Source organism: Littorina saxatilis, linkage group LG12 (assembly GCF_037325665.1).
Source record: "Littorina saxatilis isolate snail1 linkage group LG12, US_GU_Lsax_2.0, whole genome shotgun sequence".
Classification (NCBI taxonomy): Eukaryota; Metazoa; Mollusca; class Gastropoda; order Littorinimorpha; family Littorinidae; genus Littorina; species Littorina saxatilis.
Window position 1 is genome coordinate 41,018,625 of NC_090256.1, and position 22,870 is coordinate 41,041,494.

The 22,870-nt window shown below is 48.1% G+C and overlaps 1 protein-coding gene and 1 non-coding gene across 2 annotated transcripts in view; both read right to left on the bottom strand.

Annotated features, from left to right (window-relative positions):
• The window catches only part of LOC138981962 (melanotransferrin-like), a 34,863-nt gene extending 13,715 nt beyond the window's left edge, over positions 1-21,148 (bottom strand). Inside the window, exons 1-7 of the mRNA XM_070355146.1 lie at positions 20,994-21,148; positions 17,315-17,456; positions 8,474-8,598; positions 7,464-7,562; positions 6,944-7,102; positions 6,068-6,267; positions 4,892-5,219 (exon numbers count right to left, since the gene is read on the bottom strand). Coding sequence (XP_070211247.1) covers positions 4,892-5,219; positions 6,068-6,267; positions 6,944-7,102; positions 7,464-7,562; positions 8,474-8,598; positions 17,315-17,456; positions 20,994-21,069 — 1,129 coding nt within the window. The 5' untranslated portion in view covers positions 21,070-21,148. The remainder of the gene's footprint in view (positions 1-4,891; positions 5,220-6,067; positions 6,268-6,943; positions 7,103-7,463; positions 7,563-8,473; positions 8,599-17,314; positions 17,457-20,993) is intronic.
• On the bottom strand, positions 15,927-16,045 carry LOC138983405 (5S ribosomal RNA). The gene has a single exon (XR_011461141.1). It is a non-coding gene; the product is annotated as a 5S ribosomal RNA (ribosomal RNA).
• Positions 21,149-22,870: the final 1,722 nt, after the last annotated feature.

The following is a 22,870-nucleotide window of genomic DNA, read 5'->3' on the forward strand; positions in this document are numbered from 1 at the left end:
TGAAGATGATTCTCTAAACCGGAACTGAACCGAGTCATTCCTGGCAGACCGGAAATCATCAACAGCGGACATAGGTGGCGGAAGTCTCTCCTTACTTCTCACCACCCCTTCCGGGAAATACTTGAAAGCCGTCTCGGCTGCCGAGGCCACCACGCTCGACAGCTTTGAACACCGGTAAGTTGAGTAGGGCGTCATCCACCACCGTGGAATTACCATCGTCCAACCCTCCTTCCTGCTCGCCATCGCAGTCAGGTGGGTGCGCGCCAGAGAGACTTGCAAAGTCCTCGGAGTCACACCCGACATCCTGCCCCCAGGGCGAAGTAGAACCGGCATACTCGACACTGAATCAGAGGTATATGCAGAATTCTTACGACTCACAGGGCTCCTAGCCTCCCCTGACCGAGCACAATGCAGATGGTCAGCGATGGTTTCGGTGCTTTCACCACCTACGTGGCTTACTCTCTCCTGTGATCGTACCCCACTGTCACCAGAGAACCTGGCAACTTGTGGAGAAGACATACCTTTAGTGAGCCCAGGCTCATGCAGAAGGGACACCAGCCGACCACCGGCATGCTGAGAAGCATGCACTTCCGCTTGAACCACGGAAGAAGCCGCCAAAGCGGAAACCGCTGCGGAAGCTGAAGCGGAACCGGAAGTGGAAGGAGAAGGTGAAGACCTGATTCTCCCCAACGAAGTGACATCAAAGACGCCAGTCGGAAGTGAGCGGATCTCTGCTTTCGTCGCCGACAAATCGGCCGCCAAAGTTGATACCTGAGAACTTAACGTAAGTAGCAACGAAGCAATGTCGGAGGGCAACACACCTGAATCACCAGGAGCCCCCGATGCAACAACATGTTTATCAACATTCTTATCCGAAACATCTTTGTCACTACGAGTGACCTTGTCCTTTTTCACGGACAAAATGGCGGACGACGGCTTGTCAACAACAACATCAACACATTTTTCAATTCCCGGTTCTACAAGAGAAGTGGCGGTATGTCCAGCACTCTTCTTTCTAGACGAGGAAACTTTCTTAGACGAAGTAGTACTAGTAGTAGGAGAAGCTGCAGCAGAAGCCTGTCTCAAACTAGTTCTATTCTTGGCGTTCTCCGCCATGGCAAAGCAAACTCACCAAAAAATTTCGTACTAGAAAAATTTTACAAGTTCCCAAACACACGACAAAATGTCGCCAAAGTTTTCGTAAAACAAGAAAGCTCTCACCCAATAACAGCCAGGGTGCAGAAAAAGCTCGGCGGCAGACCAAGGGGCGAAGTCAAAGTCAGGAGACAATGAAACAAGGCTGAAAACAGCCGGAGCGTACTTGATAAGCGACCAGTCTTGTTGAACGCTGAGTGTGGAATGATAAGATGGCGGCATATGCGCACGCATACGGAAGTCAGACTAGCAATAGTCTGGCATTATGGGATTGATCACTTTCTTTTTTAGAGTGGTCTCCCTTGTTACCAAGGGGACGCGTACAGCGTTACCATCACTGAACTAGAGTTAATTGCTATTTGTGAGTTGGGTAAAGATATGTAATTTAATCGAACATTATTAATTAAATTTTCATTTGATTAATATACTTACCCGAATCACATATAGCATTGACGCAGTCAGAGATGCTAAGGTGTCTGAAAAACGCTATCCCGTCTATAGTTTAAGGGAAGCAACCCATACAAAAAAGTAGCAAGCTTGCCACACAGGGTTACCTCCCGTAGCGTGTATCACGCCACAGCTCACGTATCCCACACGAGATATCCTCATTCGACTTCTAGAATACATAGAAACTAAAAGCGGGGAAGGTGGGAGGGAATTACCTATGTGATTCGGGTAAGTATATTAATCAAATGAAAATTTAATTAAAAATTTTCGATTAAATTACATATTCTTACTCCGAATCACATATACAGCAGTCCCTGCAATGTACGGCCCCCGGCGTGAGCGGACACCTGACATGTACGGACACATTTGCTCGGCACGGAGTGTTTTCCTTCTATATTTGCCCCCCCTTAAGCGGACACCTGCAAAACGTGGACGCGGACACTCATTTTCGGTCCCAACAGCAGGTCATACCTCCAATGTACGGACAGACCATCGTCAAATTTTCACCACAACAAAATCGATAACAGAGCAGTCCGGCTCTTGGTACAAAGATCACAGCCGCAATGGCGTGGTGACAGTCACTGATAACTTGAGTGCACGTGTACCCATTAGGAGGGGAGGTAGTTTTGGTCAGGAGTGAAGTACATGCGAAGATGCCAACACATGATGAAACTGCACTGAGCTCTTTATTCTTGTCTGTTGGACGCAAAACCGGCCACAGTTCTCAGCATCGTGTGTCTGTGTGTAACCTCTTTCATTGACAAGATACTCTTGTTTCCCCTCAGCCTTGACCAGTGAGTCGGTTGCCTAATCTATGAACCCTTCAGTTGTCTTGCTTTGTCAAAAGTTACGACACAGTCAACTGGTTTTGCTCTGAGTGAACAGTGCAGCTGGCCTCTCTGGCCACAGCCCCCAACTGGAGGGAGTGAGAGAGAGAAAGGGGGGGGGGGGTGGAGGGTTAGCTGGCTAAACTCTGTGGGGTGTCCGGTGTCACTGCATGTCAGCAGGAAGAGCACTGGAGAGAAATAGAGAGGTGTACTCTTCCACACAATTTCCAAGCATCAGTTGTCACGGCTTGGGGTAGGCATTAGTGAGGGAGAGTGGGAGCTGTGTTATGTACAGTGTATTTCCGACTGAAGAGTGAAAAGTCACTGCCATGCCACATGACCGGCATGCAGTCAATAAAGCCAGACAAGAAAAGAATAAATTACATATGATTATGACATGCAGCTCTATCTGCTGCTATTTATTCAAACTGGTTTTCAAGCTTATTCTTGCAAAGCATCTGCACTTGCTCCTCTGTGCTGTGTTTGTGTGGCTGCTTTCGTATGTCAGTGCATGGTGAGTGTGTTCAAGGTGGTGGGTAAAACCAAAAAAGTTCAAACTCACTCTTATGTTCTGGAGAGGCATTGCCCTACTGCCACCAAGGCAGGGAGGGACCGTGATCCCTCCCGGCAAACAGCAGCGATGTCTCTCGGTTAGAATAATAAAGAAGACGTCGTCCGAGCACCAGAAGGCTGTGTGCAAGACGTCGTCTAATCTCCGAGACCGTAAAACGGCCAAGGAGGAGGCCCATGCCCTGGATTCGTGTACTCGGGCTGAGTCGAGGAGGAAGACAGGCTGAGCCCCCCCCCCCCCCCCCCCTTCGTGACAGGCTCCATAAATAGGCTTGCCTAAAGAGAGCCTACACCAGAAAAGCCTTGCGAAAACGCAAGGACAAGGAACCATCCTGTTCTCGGGCAATGTCCTGAGGACTCCCAGACAGAGCATGGATTTCGCTACCTCTGCGAGCAAAGGCCAGAAGTAGCAGAAACAGAGCCTTACATGTAAGGTTAGAAAGACTGGAGTCTCCCAGAGGCTCAAAGTCCGCTGAGCGTAAAAAACCCTAGGACCAGGAAAAGGTCCCGCGTGGGCAAAGAAGAGCGCTTGACGTCCTCGAGGGACGCGCCCTTAAAATAACTCCAGCGACGACTCCACTGACGTTGATGGTATGACCAATCTGTTTGAGAGTCGAGGCGATCGCCGATCTACGACCTTCAAAGAGAAGGAGGAAGTCAGCCAAGGCGAAAGTGCCCGTGCAAGGCCGGGAACGCCTCATTGGTGGGTGGAGCTTTCCACTGGAAGAGCCCCTACCCCTGCCCGACGAAGATCTCTTGTCCAACCCACAGGAAGGGGCACTAGATCTTTTCCTGAAAGCAGGGTGCGCCTGAGCGGAGGTCTTAGCCTGCTGAGGCTAAGCCTGCTTAGGTGCGGTCTGCTTTCGCTGCTTCAGAGCTTGAAGCGAAAAAGAAGAGAACTGCTGTTCTCTGTTAGTTTCAATCTCCTACTTCCTGGCCTCAGAGGCCAGGATGCCGAAGAGAGAACCGTCCACCAAGGGTGACGATGTGAGGGTGCTCCTCGTCGACTCCTCAGAAAACTGGGAGTGGGCAAGAAACAAGTCCCTTCTGCACGAGACCGCATGGAAATAGTGCAGAGAGGACAGCCTCATCTGTTCCTCGTTCACCCTTGCCAGTGTGGAGAGGAGAGTGCACACGTCCTCCGCGTCCTGCTCTTTACTAAGAGTAAAGGGCGCCAAGGAAACTGTCAGAGCGCGTGAACGCGCCCGCAGTAGAGTCTCGGAAATGGAACTGAGTTCCAAAAGCTGTCGGCCCACTTCCTCGGAGGATAGGAGAGTCTGCTCAGAGAGCGGCAGAACAGAATCTTTCCTCAACGGCTTCATAAGAAACGGTGCACGCGGTAGGGCAGGGAAAAAATGGCGACCAAAATGGTGGCCACAACAACAAACTACTGAGTAAATTCATAAGTCCAGAGGACGTAAATTTTTCAGCAGAATGAACAATGCAAACAACAACAATGCAAGGAACAATCTCACCAGCTAGAACAGCTAGGAGCAGACGGGGAACCGAGGCCGGTGGGTGTCAAGCAGACAACAAAATGGCCAGGAGCGAAATCAAGAACGACCTGTCTCTCTTGGCTGAAAGGTGTCGAATGAGGATATCTCGTGTGGGATACGTGAGCTGTGGCGTGATACACGCTACGGGAGGTAACCCTGTGTGGCAAGCTTGCTACTTTTTTGTATGGGTTGCTTCCCTTAAACTATAGACGGGATAGCGTTTTTCAGACACCTTAGCATCTCTGACTGCGTCAATGCTATATGTGATTCGGAGTAAGAATATGTAATTTAATCAGTCTTTACACTCTCAACAGCTACAGGATTTCACTACTAGAACTAACAAAAACAACAACAACACAGCCCTGGAGCCACACTGACACATTTGTCTGTACTCACCGACCCAAGTAAAGTAGGTTCCATCCCCAATGTCCTTCAGACTGGTGGTCTGGTCAGAAAACATTTGATTCTTGCGATCCAAGACATAGTCAAACTCGTCCGTGTCGTAGGTGCGGTTTGAGCGGAAGATCTCAAACTTGTTGTTAAATTTGCCGCTGGGTCCAAACCACTCGGCGGCTTTCAAGAGGAACTTTTTGTAACCGTCGATGATGGGCTGGTCACGCACCGCTGATGTCATGATCATGTGTGAAGGAAGCTCGCCCCAGTTGCAATCCATGTACTGATCAACTGCCTTGATAGTACGGTCCGGACACAGCAGCCTAAAATTCTACAGAGGGAGAAAAGAAACAAAAATGCAAAATGTAAATAAGAATAAACAATAACTTCAGCACACACAAAAAACAAGCAACAACAAAAAAACAAAAAACAAACACACATGTAAATAACTTTTAAAGCACTCATTAGCATACAGCTGTAAAGTTGAACCACGACTGCTGGCTTGACTGATTCCAAGTTTCCATTCTAAAATACACAAGGCCGGGCCATCACAGGGATATAACTCATTCTTTTCTGTCATCAGGGTAAATGATGAATTTCCCCTTTCTTTCTTTATTTGGTGTTTAACGTCGTTTTCAACCACGAAGGTTATATCGCGACGGATGAATTTCCCCTAAAATTGGATGAAAAAATTATGCACAGTCACGCAGTCCGGGATCTGAAGAACGATCTATCTGGAGCTTTTGAAAATGACGGAAACCAACAAATGGGCAGAAAAGTCCCATGCCTGTTATCTAGAGACAGATACAGTGAAACCCTTCTTTTAAGACCTATAAAAAATAAAAAATTAGGTCTCATAAAAGGAGGAAGTCTTAAAATGGAGGTAAATTTACAGATGCCATGAACAAAAAATCTGAAAAAGCAAGGTCTGTATGTACAGCATGGTCTCTCACTAAACGGTATGACTGTGTGTGTGTTTGTGTGAGTGTGTGTGCTTGTGTATCATTAGTCTTGTAAGCCAAGCTTGCTTGTTGTTTTTTCTAAAGTTATCTGTACGCTTTGTATGCTCGCAACATTATTGCTCGTTTGTTTTAGAATGAAATTGTAGAGCGCCTGGAGACAATTGCTCGGACTCTACAGAAAAGTTATTTATTATTATCATTATAATAAATCTCCTACCTCAGGCAGGTAGGTGGTGCCAGGGTTCTGAATGGGATCCGTCATCTGCAGCACAGTGTCGTGACGGAGGAAGGTGAGGTCGCCAGCCTGGTCGGCCACGCAGCGGAAAGCCCCGTCAAAGCCCGCCCTCTTGTCGCTGGTGGTGCAGAACTCCTCGTTCTGACCGTTGCACAGCTTGCACACGTCTGTGGGGTTGTTACCTGCACACGGGAGGAACGATTTTAAGATATAGAAATCTTAAAGGCATATGTACGCGCTCCCGTGTTTACAAAGTGTAGTTTGCCCATAATCGATGTCAAACGCACCATAAGACCATATAATGACGATATGTCACCATGCGCGGACCATAATACATGCATTACAGCTTGTTCTAGCCTCTGAAAAAGTGAGGATGTCAACAAAGCCGCGGTGTTAGCTCCCTTGCATCAACGTTACATGTGTTGCCAAATCTATAAATAGGACGATCCAGATCAAAATGAAAATTAACATATCTCAACATTGAAGGGGTCCTAGACCACAATATTTTGCAGGGAACTTAATTTAGCATGTCTCCAGCTGTTGGTAAAGCAATTAGCGTGTATAGTCATCGAGTACATATGCCTTTAAACAAATGTGAAAATCTTGGACTAATCTTAAATCTTACTTCCCATTGCTTCTCAGATTTATTAATGACGTTGACTCAGAATGTGTGTTTGTGGGTGTCTCTCGTTCTCTCTCACGCAGAAGAAAGACAAGAGGAAGGAGAACAATTAGCACATTTTTTAAAAAAAGGTGAGGAAGGAGACATGACTAACACGTTACTGCAAATCTAAAAACAATCAAACTGCCTGACCTGCTGACCATTAGGCATTAGACCTTATGGTCTTGGGAACTCACCAAAAGGATTGTAGAACGAGGTCAGCGCGCCGGGAAGGCACATTTCCTTGAAGAAGGCGCTGACAGCCTTGACTATGGCGTTGCACTCAAAGATGCTGATGAAGCCTTGCTCTATCAGCTTGGACACAGGATACAGCCAACCTGCACTGGTTCCGATACCTGTAGGAAAAGGAAATTCCGTTCATTTCTCTACACCAGACAACAATTTCCATTTGGCTACCTATTCTGGGATCAAGTCTCAAAGTGAAAGCTCTCCCTCACCACATTCCATTGGGCGGGGATCAATTCCCCCATCGATGACATCAGACTTTAAAATGGAAGCATAATTGTCAATGTTGGTAAAGTTCCATGGTTTTTGCTTCTGTAAAGTGTATCTCAGAGAACCTTCCTATTAAATTTTCTTACACATTTAACTGTTCTGCTGAACAAAGAGTACTCATTATATATAGAGTCCACCATTTACTCTGATCAGTCAAAAAAACACCTGCATGGATGTTGGAACAAAAATGAATGAACTTACTTGGAAAGCAGACACTCTTTGTATTCAGGTTGTTCAGCTGAACGTTGCCATCTGCCCTTATCAGGGCAACTGAGTAGTATGACAGCTGTTCGTTTGTGCCTGCAAATCAATAAGTGTTACAAAATAAATAAGTGGATGTTACATGCATGTATCCAATCCATCATTCATTCGTCAAGAACTTCTTCTTCTTCTTCTGCGTTCGTGGGCTGAAACTCCCACGTACACTCGGTTTTTTTTGCACGAGTGGAATTTTACGTGTATGAACGTTTTTTACCCTGCCATTTAGGCAGCCATACACCGTTTTCGGAGGAAGCATGCTGGGTATTTTCGTGTTTCTATAATCCACCGAACTCTGACATGGATTACAGGATCTTTTTTGTGCGTACTTGGTCTTGTGCTTGCGTGTACACACGGGGGGTGTTCGGACACTGAGGAGAGTCTGCACACAAAGTTGACTCTGAGAAATAAATCTCTCGCCGAATGTGGGGACGAACTCACGCTGACAGCGGCCAACTGGATACAAATCCAGCGCGCTACCGACTGAGCTACATCCCCGCCCATTCGTCAAGAACAAAAGTTAGCCATACGGTTAAAAAGCTCACGAACACAAATAAAGATAAAAAAGTTCAGCCTCTTGCACGCAACTCTTCAACAACGTTTTGAAAATCCTGCCAGAGGTACTTACGAACATGGTCTATTTCGGCCACATGGAGGTTCAGATTACATTTATAATGAACGAATCTTTAAATAAACTATAAAGCCTTTACTCACACTTCAGCACAAGATGGCATTTAATTACTCAGACTCCGAGCTAACTCTGGAGTTAGCCTATGAATACGAACCGTTTAAAGGAATGAAAAAAAAGCTATTTCAACTAAACCCTGAAATCTAAACCCACAAGAAAAGACAAAATCTGAAACAATAAAATTAAAATCAAAAATAGGGAGGCGGGGGATTACAAACAGTCAGTGAATTTATTTGTGTCACTCCTCAGATAGACATGTACTTACCTGCTCCATAGTTCTCCACCATGACCGGTCTCATGTTGTGCTGGCGACCTGCGAAATAACCTTGACCTGAGTCTAAGGTCATCAGGTCAGCCTGGTCAAGCTCGATGGCTTCCATACACTCAAACCTGCATGAGAAAATGTGTTCATAATTTCTACTCCGATTTGATCCCATTCTGATCTTCTGTTCAATACAACAAGTTTCACGTCCTAATCCTTAGCTTACTAGGTTAAATAGCAACTCTACTATCATATATATTCAACATTCTGCTGATCGTTTGCTTTTTTGTATTCTTATTTTTTTTTTATATCTTTCAATCCTCTTTTTCTTTCCACTTACTTCTCTTCTTCTTCAGTTGAAAGCTTTTGGGTGGTTTATAAAAGATCGAAAGATTGTCACAACAAAGCTTGCAAGTCATTCCATTCAGAGTCTAGTCCAAGAACCAAGCACGGTGGAATCACTATTAGTTCTTGTCTAGCAACAGCTCTTTTTCACCAAACCGCTGCAGTGCATACCATTAACAATAACATGGGCACAAAGAAATACTGTATTGACAGTTGGGACACCTGACCCAGCGAACTGCATCTCTCGCTTTGGTCAGTCACCCATGATACATGCTATTGTCGAGATCTATACAAATCTAAAAATCGATCTTCATAAAACTTTCTCTAAAAAAAAGAAAGACCACAGTTCTTTGCATTTAATTCAAAAAGATAACTCTTTATGAAAAATGTGTCGGTTCTAAAAAACTAAACTAAAAGTAAAAGAATAACACTTTTATTCCAACAGCTAGAGCTAGTCGTGAGTGCCTTTCTCAAGCCTGGGAACTCCGAAACCAACGTGTTGGTTCTTGAGCCATGGCCATTCCTGTAATGTAATCTACCTTATTCTTTCTTTCTTTATTTGGTGTTTAACGTCGTTTTCAACCGTTCAAGGTTATATCGCGACGGGGAAAGGGGGGGGGGGGGGGGGGATGGGATAGAGCCACTTGTTAATTGTTTCTTGTTCACAAAAGCACTAATCAAAAAATATCTAAAAATACCTATCTTATCTAGCTGCCGCAGTTATGATACTATTACACGTACACTACAGTGGAACCCCCCTTTTATTGTCTTAAGACCTCCAACAATCTAAGAGAATCAGGTCTTAAAGGTCCTTGTCTACATTTTTATACCGAAATCGCCATTTGACCATTAAAATGCAGAGTCTATTATCTACAATTATCAACAATACACCCCCTTTCGATCAGGAAAGACGAAGCCAGTGTAGCCGTTTGAAAATTCATTGTAGTATTCCAGCGTAGTACTCATAGTAGGATATCCTTATTTGGAAAATGCCAAGTGCAAAACTCCTCTCAAATCCCGTGCATTTCGTGCGTTTAAAAAAAGCGTGGACAGCGCTCCAGTGTCAAACTGTTGCTGCACTTGTTTGGGCGTGGCTATAACATAGTGACATGAATTTGATTGGTCAGTATTTTTAGGCAAAGCACATGTTCTCAGCAAACAGAATGTAAGGCTTCTTTTTAAGCCTACTGTCTATATGATACTTACCGAGACAGTACTATTCTTGCACATTATCTATTATAGGCCGAAAAAATTGGACAAAACGCTGAGTGGGTACAATTATCTCCCATAACCATGCGCCACCGTGGATCCCAAGCACTGTCCGAGTGCTTCCCCCTTACAGGATGTAGGTGGCGCGTCCTCTTTCTTTATGAGCTGCAGACCCTCAAAAAGCCCATAACATATCAAGAGGGGAGGCGGGAGGGAAACTCTAATAGTACTGTCTCGGTAAGTATCATATAGACAGTAGGCTTAAAAAGAAGCCTTACAGTCAATATAACACTTACCTCGACAGTACTATTCTTGCACAGAATACCAGAGTGGTGTGAGGGTGATATGTAGAGTATTAAACTCCTTAATCAAAATCACTTAAATCCAAGGATTAAGATACCCAGGCAATTTTCGAACAGTACTACCGTAAAAGAAAATATACCCAAGAAACATACCTTAGACTGACGTGACCATGCTAGCAACCACTGCTGTGTGGTGAACTCAATGTCAAAGTCCAGGCCACTCAAAGCTTGAATACCACTGAGTCTACGGCAAGTGGCTAAAGCGACGAGGAACAATTAGTCTTGAAATCAGCAACTTGATACTGATGCCTGCCAGGGGTTCAAACTCATTGCTACGCAGGAGTTTGAGGACCAGAAAGACATCCCCCTTGGGAAATGAAACCCGAGGTTTAGACACCGCTGCATTGCTAATACCCGAAAGGACATTAGCGATGAGGGAGGACCTGATCAAGTGTTCAGTTCTGCGACCAGTAGCGGCCGCAATCGTGGAAGCGATGGCAGATCTGTATCCAAGAAGAGTCTTAGAAGAAAGACTCTTCTTTTGATACACTTCCACCAGGAAGTTGGCCAAGTCCTGTGTTGAGGGATAAAGCGGCTTTATCCCCTTGGACAAGGCGAAGGTGGCCCAAGCTCTCCAGCGTAAGTCGTAGAGCTGATTAGTTGATCGCCTCTTAGCGTTCAAGGAAAACTCTACTGAACTCTTGTGCAATCCTAGTGCAAGCAGTTTGGAGCGCACAAGAGCCATGCGGTCAAGCACAGACTCTCTGGACGTGGATGAGGGAGGCATGATCGAGGCTGGAGCAGACCTCCCCCGTCCAGATCCAGAGGTAGAGGGTCTACGTGGGTGAGACCGCGAAGATCTGGAAACCACGGAGCTGTTGGCCAGTAAGGCGCGACCAAAATCAGTCTTGGTCGTTCCTGCAGATATTTTGCCAGCACCCTCGGAATCAGAGATGTCGGGGGATAGGCGTAAGCATCGAGGAGCCTCCACAAGAGAGTGAATGCGTCCAAGTGGAACGCATTCATGTCTCGAAAGGGGCTGACGTACCTGGGAAGCCGAGCGCTGAATCGAGTTACGAACAGATCGATCAGAGGACGGTCCCACCTTGCCCACAGACGCTGTAGAACGTTGTGAGCGATGGTCCATTCTGTGGAGAGAACCTGATCGCCCCGACTGAGAATGTCGGCCAGGGCGTTCAGTTTCCCCGGAACGAACTGGACTGACATCCGGACCTGATTGGTCTGGCACCAGAGCAGAATCTCCTCCGCCAACAGGGAGAGGGACCGAGAATTGGTGCCCCCCTGGTGGCGAAGGTAAGCTAAGCATGTGGTGTTGTTGTCCCCGTTGAAAATCAGAGGGGCCAAGGACAGGCCGAATGGGAGGGCCCGAAACTCGAACACCGTGCCCTCCCAAACGAACCGGAGCAGATGTCGGTACCCCGGGGCCACCAGGATGTGGAAGTAAGCATCCTGGAGGTCCCAGACATGGCCCAATCATTTGGCCGGATGGCCAACCGGACCGACGAAGGGGTTTCCATCTTGAACTTGCACCTGTGAAGGTACAAGTTCAAGGTGGAGAGGTCCAACACCGGCCTGAACCGGCCGTCCTTTTTGGGGACGGTGAACAGGCGGGAGCAGAACCCCAGAGAAGGCTGAGAAAGGGGGTAGACCGCCTTCTTCTCGACCAACGAGTTCACCTCGTCCTGAAGAGCCTGCCATCTGGCAGGCTCTCGAGGAGGGGGGAACGTCCAAGGTAGAGCGGACAATGGAGGTTGTGACGACAGCGGTAGAGAAAACCCCGACCACACCACCCTCAAGAAAAACTGGTTGGAGACCAGTCTGCCCCACATGCCGCGGGCCCGAAAAAAGGGAACCGACGGACGAAAGAGGGGCAACTTGAGGGGGCGTCAACGTAGGGCCGGGACTCACTGAAAATTCTGCTGGCGGGCAGGCGCAGGCTTGCGACCACCCCCCCTGGTGGTGCTGCTTCCCCTTACCTGTCTGAGCACCCTTCGTCTTGCTTGGGAACGCAACAGGCGCCTAAGAGGAGGAAGAAGGAGGCAGTGAAACTGGCTTCTTCTTCTTCTTCTGAGGCTGGGAGCTGGAGGTGACTGTAGCACTTCTCTTACTCCCCGCCGCCGTCGCCGAAGCAGCGAGGCCAACCATCAGAGAATCAGTGTTCCTCTGGCGTGTGGACTCCACCACAGAACGAACAGTGTCCGGATGAAAGAGGGAAGAAGGCTGAGGAAACGTGTTCCTCAGACTCTTCCTCATATCCGGAGGCACTATAGAAGTAGGCAGAAAATGATCACGGAACAGGGCCAATAAAGTGGACCCGTGTTCCAATGGCCAATTCTGCCGCAGACGTCACGCACGATCGCACGGCATGCAAAGCCCGATCCACTCGAACCGTGTCAAGGACCCGAGTGGAATCGGACTCTGCCCGATCGGGAGGGTCCAACAGTGTGGACAGCGTGCTCATCCATGTCAAGGCCTGTGATTGGGCCTCGACTGTGGAAGAAACGGTGGCCTCAAGATTGTGGAACGAAGCAGAGCTCAGTTCCACCTTCTTGACCGAAGGCACCTCCCCAACGAACACATCACCGTCAGCCCCACCCTAAACACTCGAAGTCTGGAAAGGGAGAGTTCGAGAGTCAAAGGGAAAAGGGAGGGACGAAACAGATTGGACACGAGGAAACAGTGGAGGTGCGCCTCCCGAAGGAAAGCATGGCACTGAACCCGCGTCCTCCCGAGGAACATAGGTCGCGTTTGCACGTGAATCTGTACTCCTCAGGCGATGTGCTGCCGCTTCCACCGTGGCACTTAGACTAGGGTGGAACGCGAATTGCCGGCGGCCGGATCGTTCATAAAACGAGCCGCCGGCAGACGCGGCGTGAGCCTCCCGCGCCCGGGCCGAAGCGGACTCAAAGGACGAGAGGGCGTCTCAGGGAAGGACGTCCTGAAACTGTTCAAACGTCCTTCTAGCTGTGCGAGGACGAGCCTCCTGCCTCTCGTCCTCAGACCCCGGGTCCACGTCCTGTGTGTCAACACTAGACAACAGACGCTTAAGAGAGGCATCCGTGACGTCAAGACGCCGCGTGATGTCTGTCATGTACTGTTGGAAAGTACGAAGCATAGCTTCGGAAGTTCCATCAGAAACCGGCAAGGGTAGAGGTTCAGTGTTAACCTCAGGGCGACCCTGATCCTCCTCCCTATCGTCCTCCGACTCACTCTCCTCTTCACTTCCCGACAACTCCTCAAAAGCAGGAGTGTAGGGAGCTTGAGGGGGAAGAGCCGAAAGCGATGAAGCAGGCTGTGAAGAAACGCCCACAGAAGCAAGAGGCCGCGAAGACCCCTGCCCCAAAGACGAAACGTCTCCAGCAGCCGAAGGGGGAGAAAAACAACAACCCTGCGACTGTTGGGTCAGCCCAGCCAACGAACCCCCGCCATTTATAGACTGAACAGGAACCCATCGGGTCTGATCAGAAAAGAAATGGTCCGGTCCGGTCGGGGGTGCCGATCCGGTCCGGTAGGGTGGTCCGGTCCGGTGCCGTACCATCCGGAGGTCCCGTTCAGCACCGAACCATCGTACCCACAGAAGTGTTCGGGTGGTTAGGTCCGGACGTGGACACACCGTACCATCCGGACCCGTAGGTCCGGTGGTCCGGTATGGTCCGGTTCGGTGCCAGACCATCCAGACCAACAGAGGTGGTCGGGTGGTCCCGCACCGGACCATCCGGACCCGTAGGTCCGGACCCGTAGGTCCGGTACCATCCGGAGGTCCTGTTCGGCACCGAACCATCCGTACGCACAGAAGTGTTCGGGTGGTTCGGTCCGGGCGTGGACGTACCGTACCATCCGGACCCGTAGGTCCGGTTCGGTGCCAGACCATCCGGACCAACAGAGGTGGTCGGGTGGTCCGGACCGGTCCGGTAGGGTGGTCCGGTGTTCCGGTCCGGTGTTCCGGTCCGGTCCCGTACCATCCGGAGGTCCCGTTCGGTACCGAACCATCCGTACCCACAGAAGTGTTCGGGTGGCTCGGTCCGGACGTGGACACACCGTACCATCCGGACCCGTAAGTCCGGTATGGTCCGGTTCGGTGCCAGACCATCCGGACCAACAGAGGTGGTCGGGTGGTCCGGTCCGGACCGGACCACCGGTCCAGCACCGGACCATCCGGACCCGTAGGTCCGGTCCGGTCCCGCACCATCCGGAGGTCCCGTTCGGCACCGAACCACCCGTACCCACAGAAGTGTTCGGGTGGCTCGGTCCGGACGTGGACATACCGTACCATCCGGACCCGTAGGTCCGGTTCGGTGCCAGACCATCCGGACCAACAGAGGTGGTCGGGTGGTCCGGACCGATCCGGTAGGGTGGTCCGGTGTTCCGGTCCTGTGGTCCGGTCCCATACCATCCGGAGGTCCCGTACGGCACCGAACCATCCGTACCCACTGAAGTGTTCGGTCCGGACGTGGACCTACCGTACCATCCGGACCCGTAGGTCCGGTGGTCCGGTATGGTCCGGTTCGGTGACAGACCATCCGGACCAACAGAGGTGGTCGGGTGGTCCGGTACCGGACCATCCGAACCCGTAGCTTCGGTCCGGTCCCGTACCATCCGGAGGTCCCGTTCGGTACCGAACCATCCGTACCCACAGAAGTGTTCGGGTGGCTCGGTCCGGACGTGGACATACCGTACCATCCGGACCCGTAGGTCCGGCATGGTCCGGTTCGGTGCCAGACCACCCGGACCAACAGAGGTGGTCGAGTGGTCCGGCCCCGACCGGACCACTGGTCCGGTACCGTACCCTCCGGACCCGTAGGTCCGGTGTGTTCCGGTTTGGTGCCAGACCACCCAGACCAACAGAGGTGGTCGGGTGGTCCGGTCCCGACCGAACCACTGGTCCCGTACCGTACCATCCGGACCCGTAGGTCCGGGGGGTCCGGCAAGGGCCAGAGGTACTGTCCCGCACCGGACCCTAAGGTCCGGTACGGTCCCGTACCATGGGTCCCGTCCGGACCAAAACCCGGAGGTCAAGTCCAGTCGGGACCCGTGGGTCCGGTTCGATCCCGACCCGTAAGCCTGGAACGTTCCGGACCCTTGGTCCGGACCATCCGTCACCCGAACACCAGACGCTAAGGAATGGCGTGGGGTCAAGACGGTCCGGTCGGAGGTGTCGGTCTGAGCAACAGAAACAATGTTCCCGTCGCCCTGACCATTCGACAGAAGTACCACGTTCTGTCGAACACCTCCACGTCCAGTAACTAGTCGGCCGGAGCGTTTCAAGAGGGACAGCCACCAGTCACACGGACGTCAGAGGGAACCGTAGTAGCAGTGGTCGTAGGCACGAAGCCTGAAACCCCTGCCCCCACAGGACCGCCCTGAACGGGGTCAATTCGCATCCCAACCCCAGCGGGGAGGGAATTCAGAGACCCCGTCATCTCCTCCGATCTCCCCCCCCAGGAGGCCGAAACTACTGTCAAAACAGCAGCAGACGACCCAGCGAGGGAGTTCAGAGGAGGACCCGTGTCCCTCCTGGCTTCCACAGCGGTGGAAACCGAGGAGGGCACAGGAGAGGCACCGGAAAAGGAAGATTTTAATGCCAACTGCACCCGGTGTTCCCAGGCGGTCACCCATCCAAGTACTAACCGGGCCCGACGTTGCTTAACTTCGGTGGTCGGACGAGAACCGGTGTTTTCAACGTGGTATGGCCGTTGGCTGTCAAAACCTGAGTCTCTCCAGTAGCCCCTAGATCGGATTCACCAACCCCCAAAGAGGGTTGGGAATCGACCTGCCCCCGGATTCGAGCCAGGGGGGAGAAGGAAACCTTCCCCCCAGGCTTGAAACCGGGAGGAGCTGAAGCCTGAGACTGAGGGCCGGACAACGGCGTCGAAGGGGGGGAAGCCTGTTCCACTGAAGGAGAAGGAGAAAGAAGCTTTTTCTTTCCCCTCGACCTTCCCCGAACCTTCGACGGCGCAGCCCCGCCCGAAGTCCCAGGCTCAAGCCCAGCCTGTTTGAGCAAGCTCGCATTGAGCTTGCTCAAACAGGCTTTCTCCGCCCTCCCTCGCCGCAAACGCAAAGCGTTTGGGGAGGGAGAGTCGGAGCGCCGAAAGATCCCCTTCTCCGTGCGTAAAACATGACGCTGGGCGCCCGGAGAAGGGTTGCCCCCGGCAGACTCTGGTTCCGTAGAACCAGAGCCCAAAACAGGACGAGACATCCTACCTCGCCCTGTACGTACCCTTAAAGACCGAGAATTAACAAAATTCAAAGAAAATTTAGGTCAATACTCAAGTGAATGCGGCGAAACGAGAAGCAGACGACCGGTCACCACGAAGTAGGACGGGAGGCACGCCGAGTCCGCCACACAAAAACGGAGGCACAAGTTGAAGGAAACACAACGTAGCCTCAAGCCAGAAGTGGAAAAACACACAATAATCCAACAGGTGATAGTCCACACAGAAAAGGAGCCTCTTAGTCCAAAATAATCCGGGAGCGTAGCAGAAACACAGCCGGTCTGACACGCGCGAAAAAAGAAAGAGGACGCGCCACCTACATCCTGTAAGGGGGAAGCACTCGGACAGTGCTTGGGATCCACGGTGGCGCATGGTTATGGGAGATAATTGTACCCACTCAGCGTTTTGTCCAATTTTTTCGGCCTATAATAGATAATGTGCAAGAATAGTACTGTCGAGGTAAGTGTTATATTGACAACAAAATATTGGAAGTGTGAGTGATACTACCCAAAAATAAAAACTTTGTTTACATATTTGTTGTTTCTATAACTTGTTTCCCCATGGTTCATTCATCATCTGACATAACTTTTTATCGAAATCTAACCATAAGATTATTGAAAATAAGCAAGACTGTAGACGACCACCTTTAAATTGGGGGGTCTTAAAAGGGGGCACGTTTCACAGTAATTTGAGTAATACAATTATTGTTGGCTTCTTTGCAGCTAAAAAACCCAATACAAGTCCAAAGCACTTACACATCATTCTTTCTAACACACTCAAACTCGAGAGGCAAATCCACATGGCCGCTTTCATTGGCGTACTTGAGTATCCGCATCTCGTACTGCATCTTCACACACTTCACCTCCTCTGCCGTGTTGGTCACGCACCATCTGGTTGCTGTTTGGGACAAACACAGATTTAACTTTAACTCGTAAGTAGGATTAAGAGGATCTGAATCCTATTTTAAAGATTTATCTCATGTTCCCTGCAGTAACCAACATTACAATTTATACAAGGCAAGAGCTATAAATGATATACACTTCGAGTGTATACAGAATCGATAGGACTGTATACACTCCGACAATGAAAAGCTCTGTTACAACTCTAGGCTAAGCCAATGTAATGCGCCCTTACAAGTCGTTAGGAAGTAGCCAATGAAAAATTAGTCTTCGAGGTATTGACTTCCGCCATCTCTTTTTCGGACTCAGAGGGCTAGCAATAATGTACACTCACATGGTAATGGTACAACCATTTCTAGGTCAATACACACTCTGAGTCAGTGAGTGTGTTCCAAACTCTAACAATAAACTGTCATGTAGCATCAGTTTTGTGTGTGTGTTTGTCCCTAGCGTACTTTGATACTATGAATCAAAAGTGAAGCGTTCCTTCGCAAAATGGTGTCGAATGTGGATGCGGTTCTGTGTCTAGTCTTTTATGTACACCCCAAGAATGTAATATACGTTACAGCAAAGCCCGTGTAGCATCAGATTGTTTTTTGTCTTTGTGTACTTTGCTCTGCGTTCCTATCGCAAAGTAGTGTCGAATGGCAAATTCGCTTCGCAACCGGAAGTTAACGCCGGAGCGTATACATTACAGGGGTCAGAATCTTGTATACACTCAGAGTGCATATATATAGCCAGTGCGTTTATACAATGTACTAAATTTGGTCATCTTACTCTCACTTCAGTCTCAGTTTCAATTAGCTGACAATGACATTCAAATGATAATCAGTAATGCAAAATCAAACTACATTGTACAAGTATCTAAACAGCACTGCAAGTCTTTGTGATTTGTAAACAATATCTGATGTTCAAGTGCGTATACATATCCCATGACCTCCCTTCTTTGTCTCTGTAAATGTACTCCAGGTATATATTATTTCTTGTATTTCAATTGTTCTCTTGTTACATCTATGATATAACAATTGCACTCTTATAACACATAAAATAGTGGATAAATACGGGTGCAACAAATACATCATAGCTGGCTCTACATTCTGTCGTCCTTGACATTCCAAAATGCACACAGTATACGTGTACCTGTCGACCGGATGTGCAAGGGGTTACCACGCTTTTGAGAACTTGCGAGAGTCGTTCAGTGCTATAGCTGAGGTTTAGTCTCGACTTGCCGAGACTATCATCACAGCGTCATAGATTTCATGACGTCTGTCGTCCATTGCGTCATATTCTGTTATGTTTCCTTCTATTCGCTGTTCTATTTCTCTCTTGTGATCAACATGACAAGCCGTATGTGTTTGAGTGTGTGTGCTCGTTGGTGCCGGCTTTCTCAACTAAAACAGAAGTCAAATTAGCAATCGTTAAAAACCCAGTCCGTCCGACCAGCACTGCTATGTTCAGGCTATGCTCATGTGAAGTTACAGGCGTGCTCAGTACACACGCCCTTATCGGTACATCATCGACTACGATTGTTCTATGGACAAGCTGTTTAATGCATTTTGTGAGTATTTCTAGCTCTTCTGCAGCGCAGTAGGCCCTATAGACGATGAAGGTGTCCAAGATCTCAGGAGATGCGTGTGTAACCACTAGGTATTCAGTCAAATCCGTGTAAGAGGCTTTCAACTGACGGGGACAACCAAGCCACCATTATCATGATTATGCACCGACTTGACATAGTCATAGATCAACAGGCGTGCCTTTAGAATAAGGTATGTGCAGAGGTGATGTTTCCGTCACACTTTGTCTTTTAGATCTTCATGGGATATACAGGTTACAACACTCGTGATTTTTTATATGGCTTGTATTTCCGTCTAGACCCAGCGGCAATATCAAAGGGATTCACGAGCCTCTTATTCTTAATATTCATCCGCTGGGTCTTGACTGAAATACAAGCCATATAAAAAACCACTCGTGTTGTAACCTCTCTCTCTATATATATGTAATCTTGAACTTTAGCGTGTTAAATTCATAGCTCATAATTCAGAGGCATTTGAGTCTCCAAATTTGTAGAACCTGCACTTGTACTTGAAGTTGAACTTGAAGTTTACTATGAGGTAGGCTGTGTAGCCTTTACATAGGTCCTATTACTAGACTGTAGCATGCGTGGCGGGCTATTCTACAATCTAGACGAGGCAGGTAGGGTTGTACATAGAAGTACTGTGGCGCCAGAAATTGTCTATCCTGGTCTTAAAGCTGTTGACTGATGGCGCTGTTACTGCCTCTTCAGGCAAACTGTTCCAGGTGTTCACTACTCGCTGGGAGAAGTAATTGCTTCGTACGTTCAGTCTACAGTGGTCTTTGCCGAGTTTCAGAGAGTGGCCTCTAGTGTCTCTACTGCTGATGGGCTCAAAGTGGGGTCTGTCCGCTTCGTACATGCCGTGCACATACTTGAAGGCATCTATCATGTCGCCCCGCAGGCGACGGTGTTCCAGGCTTGGAAGTTTCAGAGCTTTCAGCCTCTCGCAGTAGGGCTCGTCTTTCAGACCTGGAATGAGTTTGGTCGCTCTGCGTTGCACGTTCTCCACTTCAGCACATAGCGTCTTGTGGTGTGGCTGCCACACCGAGTGCCCGTATTCCAACTTGGGTCGGACCAGACTCTTGTATAGTTGGGTGAACATTTCCTCCGTCAGGTAGTCAAACGTTCTCCTGATGACGCCCACGATCTGGTTGGCCTTTCCAGAGACTATGCTGACGTGTTCTTTGAAGCTCAGTCTGTTGTCGACGTGCACACCCAAGTCTTTCTCCATTATGTTGTAATCATAACAAGTCATTTTAGATCCCTTTGAAGTTACGGAATGAACTCCGATGAACTGTACGAATGCATTTCATTTACATGGGTCAAAGAAGGAATTATCCGTGTGAGCGAACAAGGGAGACAACTCTTTCGTGTAAATGATGTCCCATGGTTGACAACGTACGCCATTTTCGTCGATTTAACAACCAAATTAATTAATTATGCTTAAGTTTGGAGTTCAATCCGTCAATTAATTTCACGACAAATGTTCTTTGGCTTGCTTACATGGACTTAATCAAAAATAAGTCAAGAATGTCACTGGATTCTGAGCTATGAATTTAACACGCTAAAGTTCAAGATTACATATGTGTGTGAGTGTGTGTGTGTGTCACTGTCACTGTGTGTGGGTGCCTCTGTTTGTTACTCAACATACAGCTACATGTGCAACAAATATTTATACCTACATTTACAACATTACAGGTGATCAGCTTTCAAAACCAGTATCATTAACATCTTTGTTAGGAAAGCATTGACAAAAGACAATTGTCTGAACTCGAAAAGCTAACCAAGTATCTTCATAGAACAAGGTGCAAAAATACGGAAATGATTCTCAGGGAAGCTCATTCTCAGGTATGAGTTTATGACTAACTTTACTAGTTTACACAATGTGGTTTCAAAGTTTGAATCCACAAGCGAGAGTCTGAATAAATTAGGCCCATGGGGTACTGTATGCGAAATACTCACGTCTGCCCAGAACAGACACAAAACACACAGCAACCAACAGCGAGACAAGTTTGAAATCCATTATTTTTTGGTCCATGGCACTGTCACTTTCAAGTTGACGCTCACACTTCCGCCATGTTATGCGGCTCACACCTGGATTGATACCTTCGCACGAAGAAGTAGTTCCATGCGTTTTTTGTAGAAAACATTAAGCGTTTGGTCTTGGGTTAAACATTTTTACATTTTAGTATGTATGATTATCTATTAAAAGTTTTCCGTCTGTTTGAAGTAATCTTATGAGCCATGTTTTGAAATTCAGTGCTTGTTTTCACCTGTGTTAGCGTATGAATTCCAGGTAAACGGTGAACGTGCAAATTGTTACCGCCGGAATGGGTGCCCGGTGATATAGTAAATTGTTTACATTTAGTTCACGGTGTCGGGGACGGGAGGAATTAATTAAATGATGTGTTTTCACCTTCTGCCTCGCAGGCTCTTGCTCAAAAGAAAAAAAAGAAAAGATAAAGAAATACAGACAGATAAAAAAATATTTGACTTTGAGAGAGAGAATGTGAGCATAGATATACCTATATCCACCGGCACGGTTGGCCTAGTGGTAAGGCGTCTGCCCCGTGATCGGAGGGTCGTGGGTTCGAACCCCGGCCGGGTCATACCTAATACTTTAAAATTGGCAATCTAGTGGCTGCTCCGCCTGGCGTCTGGCATTATGGGGTTTATAGTGCTAGGACTGGTTGGTCCGGTGTCAGAATAATGTGACTGGGTGAGACATGAAGCCTGTGCTGCGACTTCTGTCTTGTGTGTGGCGCACGTTATATGTCAAAGCAGCACCGCCCTGATATGGCCTTTCGTGGTCGGCTGGACGTTAAGCAAAAAAAAAAAAAAAAAAACCCATATATCCTGTCTATTAGTCCATATATATATATATATCTATGGTCTGAGGGAGAACAAAATATAAGATAAGCTAAATCTTTATTTCCGAGATGTATAGAGAAGATAAGATAAGCTTAATCCTGTATTTTTGAATAAAAAAGAGAAAAAAGAGAGAAAGAGAGAGGAGGAGAAGAGACAGACAGAAAGAGAACAGCACAGAAATATAAAACTCAATTACGACACTAAGTTTGGGACCCAAACTTAAGACATTCATGCCTGTGTTATTTAATTCAAACTTCTGATGCTGTGAAAGGAACTGTTCATAATTATCTGGCACACTTCTTGGGTCAAAGCTTTCTCTCACAAGGGTCATATATGTGACCGCCGCCAGGGATTTCTTAGTTTGGATACAAGTTTCACAATATTTTTTTGCTGAGTTTAGTTAGTCATTGCCAAGAAGATCTGCCCTTTACTTGTCATGGATGTGCTTTTTGCAATATTTGTTTCAATGTTCACTGGTTTACACCAATCTTTTAAACCTGCATCAGTATCATCAGCGTTTCACACACACATACACACACACACACACACATTGAATAACAAACACTATCATTTTTTTCTCAAAATATAATATTTCATGAATGTTTTTGCATCTATCTATATAAATATACGACTTGTGTCTGTCTGTCTGTCTGTGTGTGTGTGTGTGTGTGTGTGTGTGTGTGTGTGTGTGTCCGCGATGCACGGCCAAAGTTCTCGGTGGATCTTTTTCAAATTTGGAGACCGTATTCAGCTACACCCCGGACACAACCTCATCGATGAGATATTTCAACACGTGCTCTCAGCGCGCAGCACTGAACCGATTTTGGTTTTTCTCTGGATCCATTCCCAGTAACTCTTCCTTATCTTCTCCAGTGTTTTCAGCCGCGATTATCTCCCTCCGTGCGGTGCGCCGGCTTTCCCCGGCGCAGCCGGGTATTCGGCTCGACTTCTTCCCGGCGCAGCCGTAC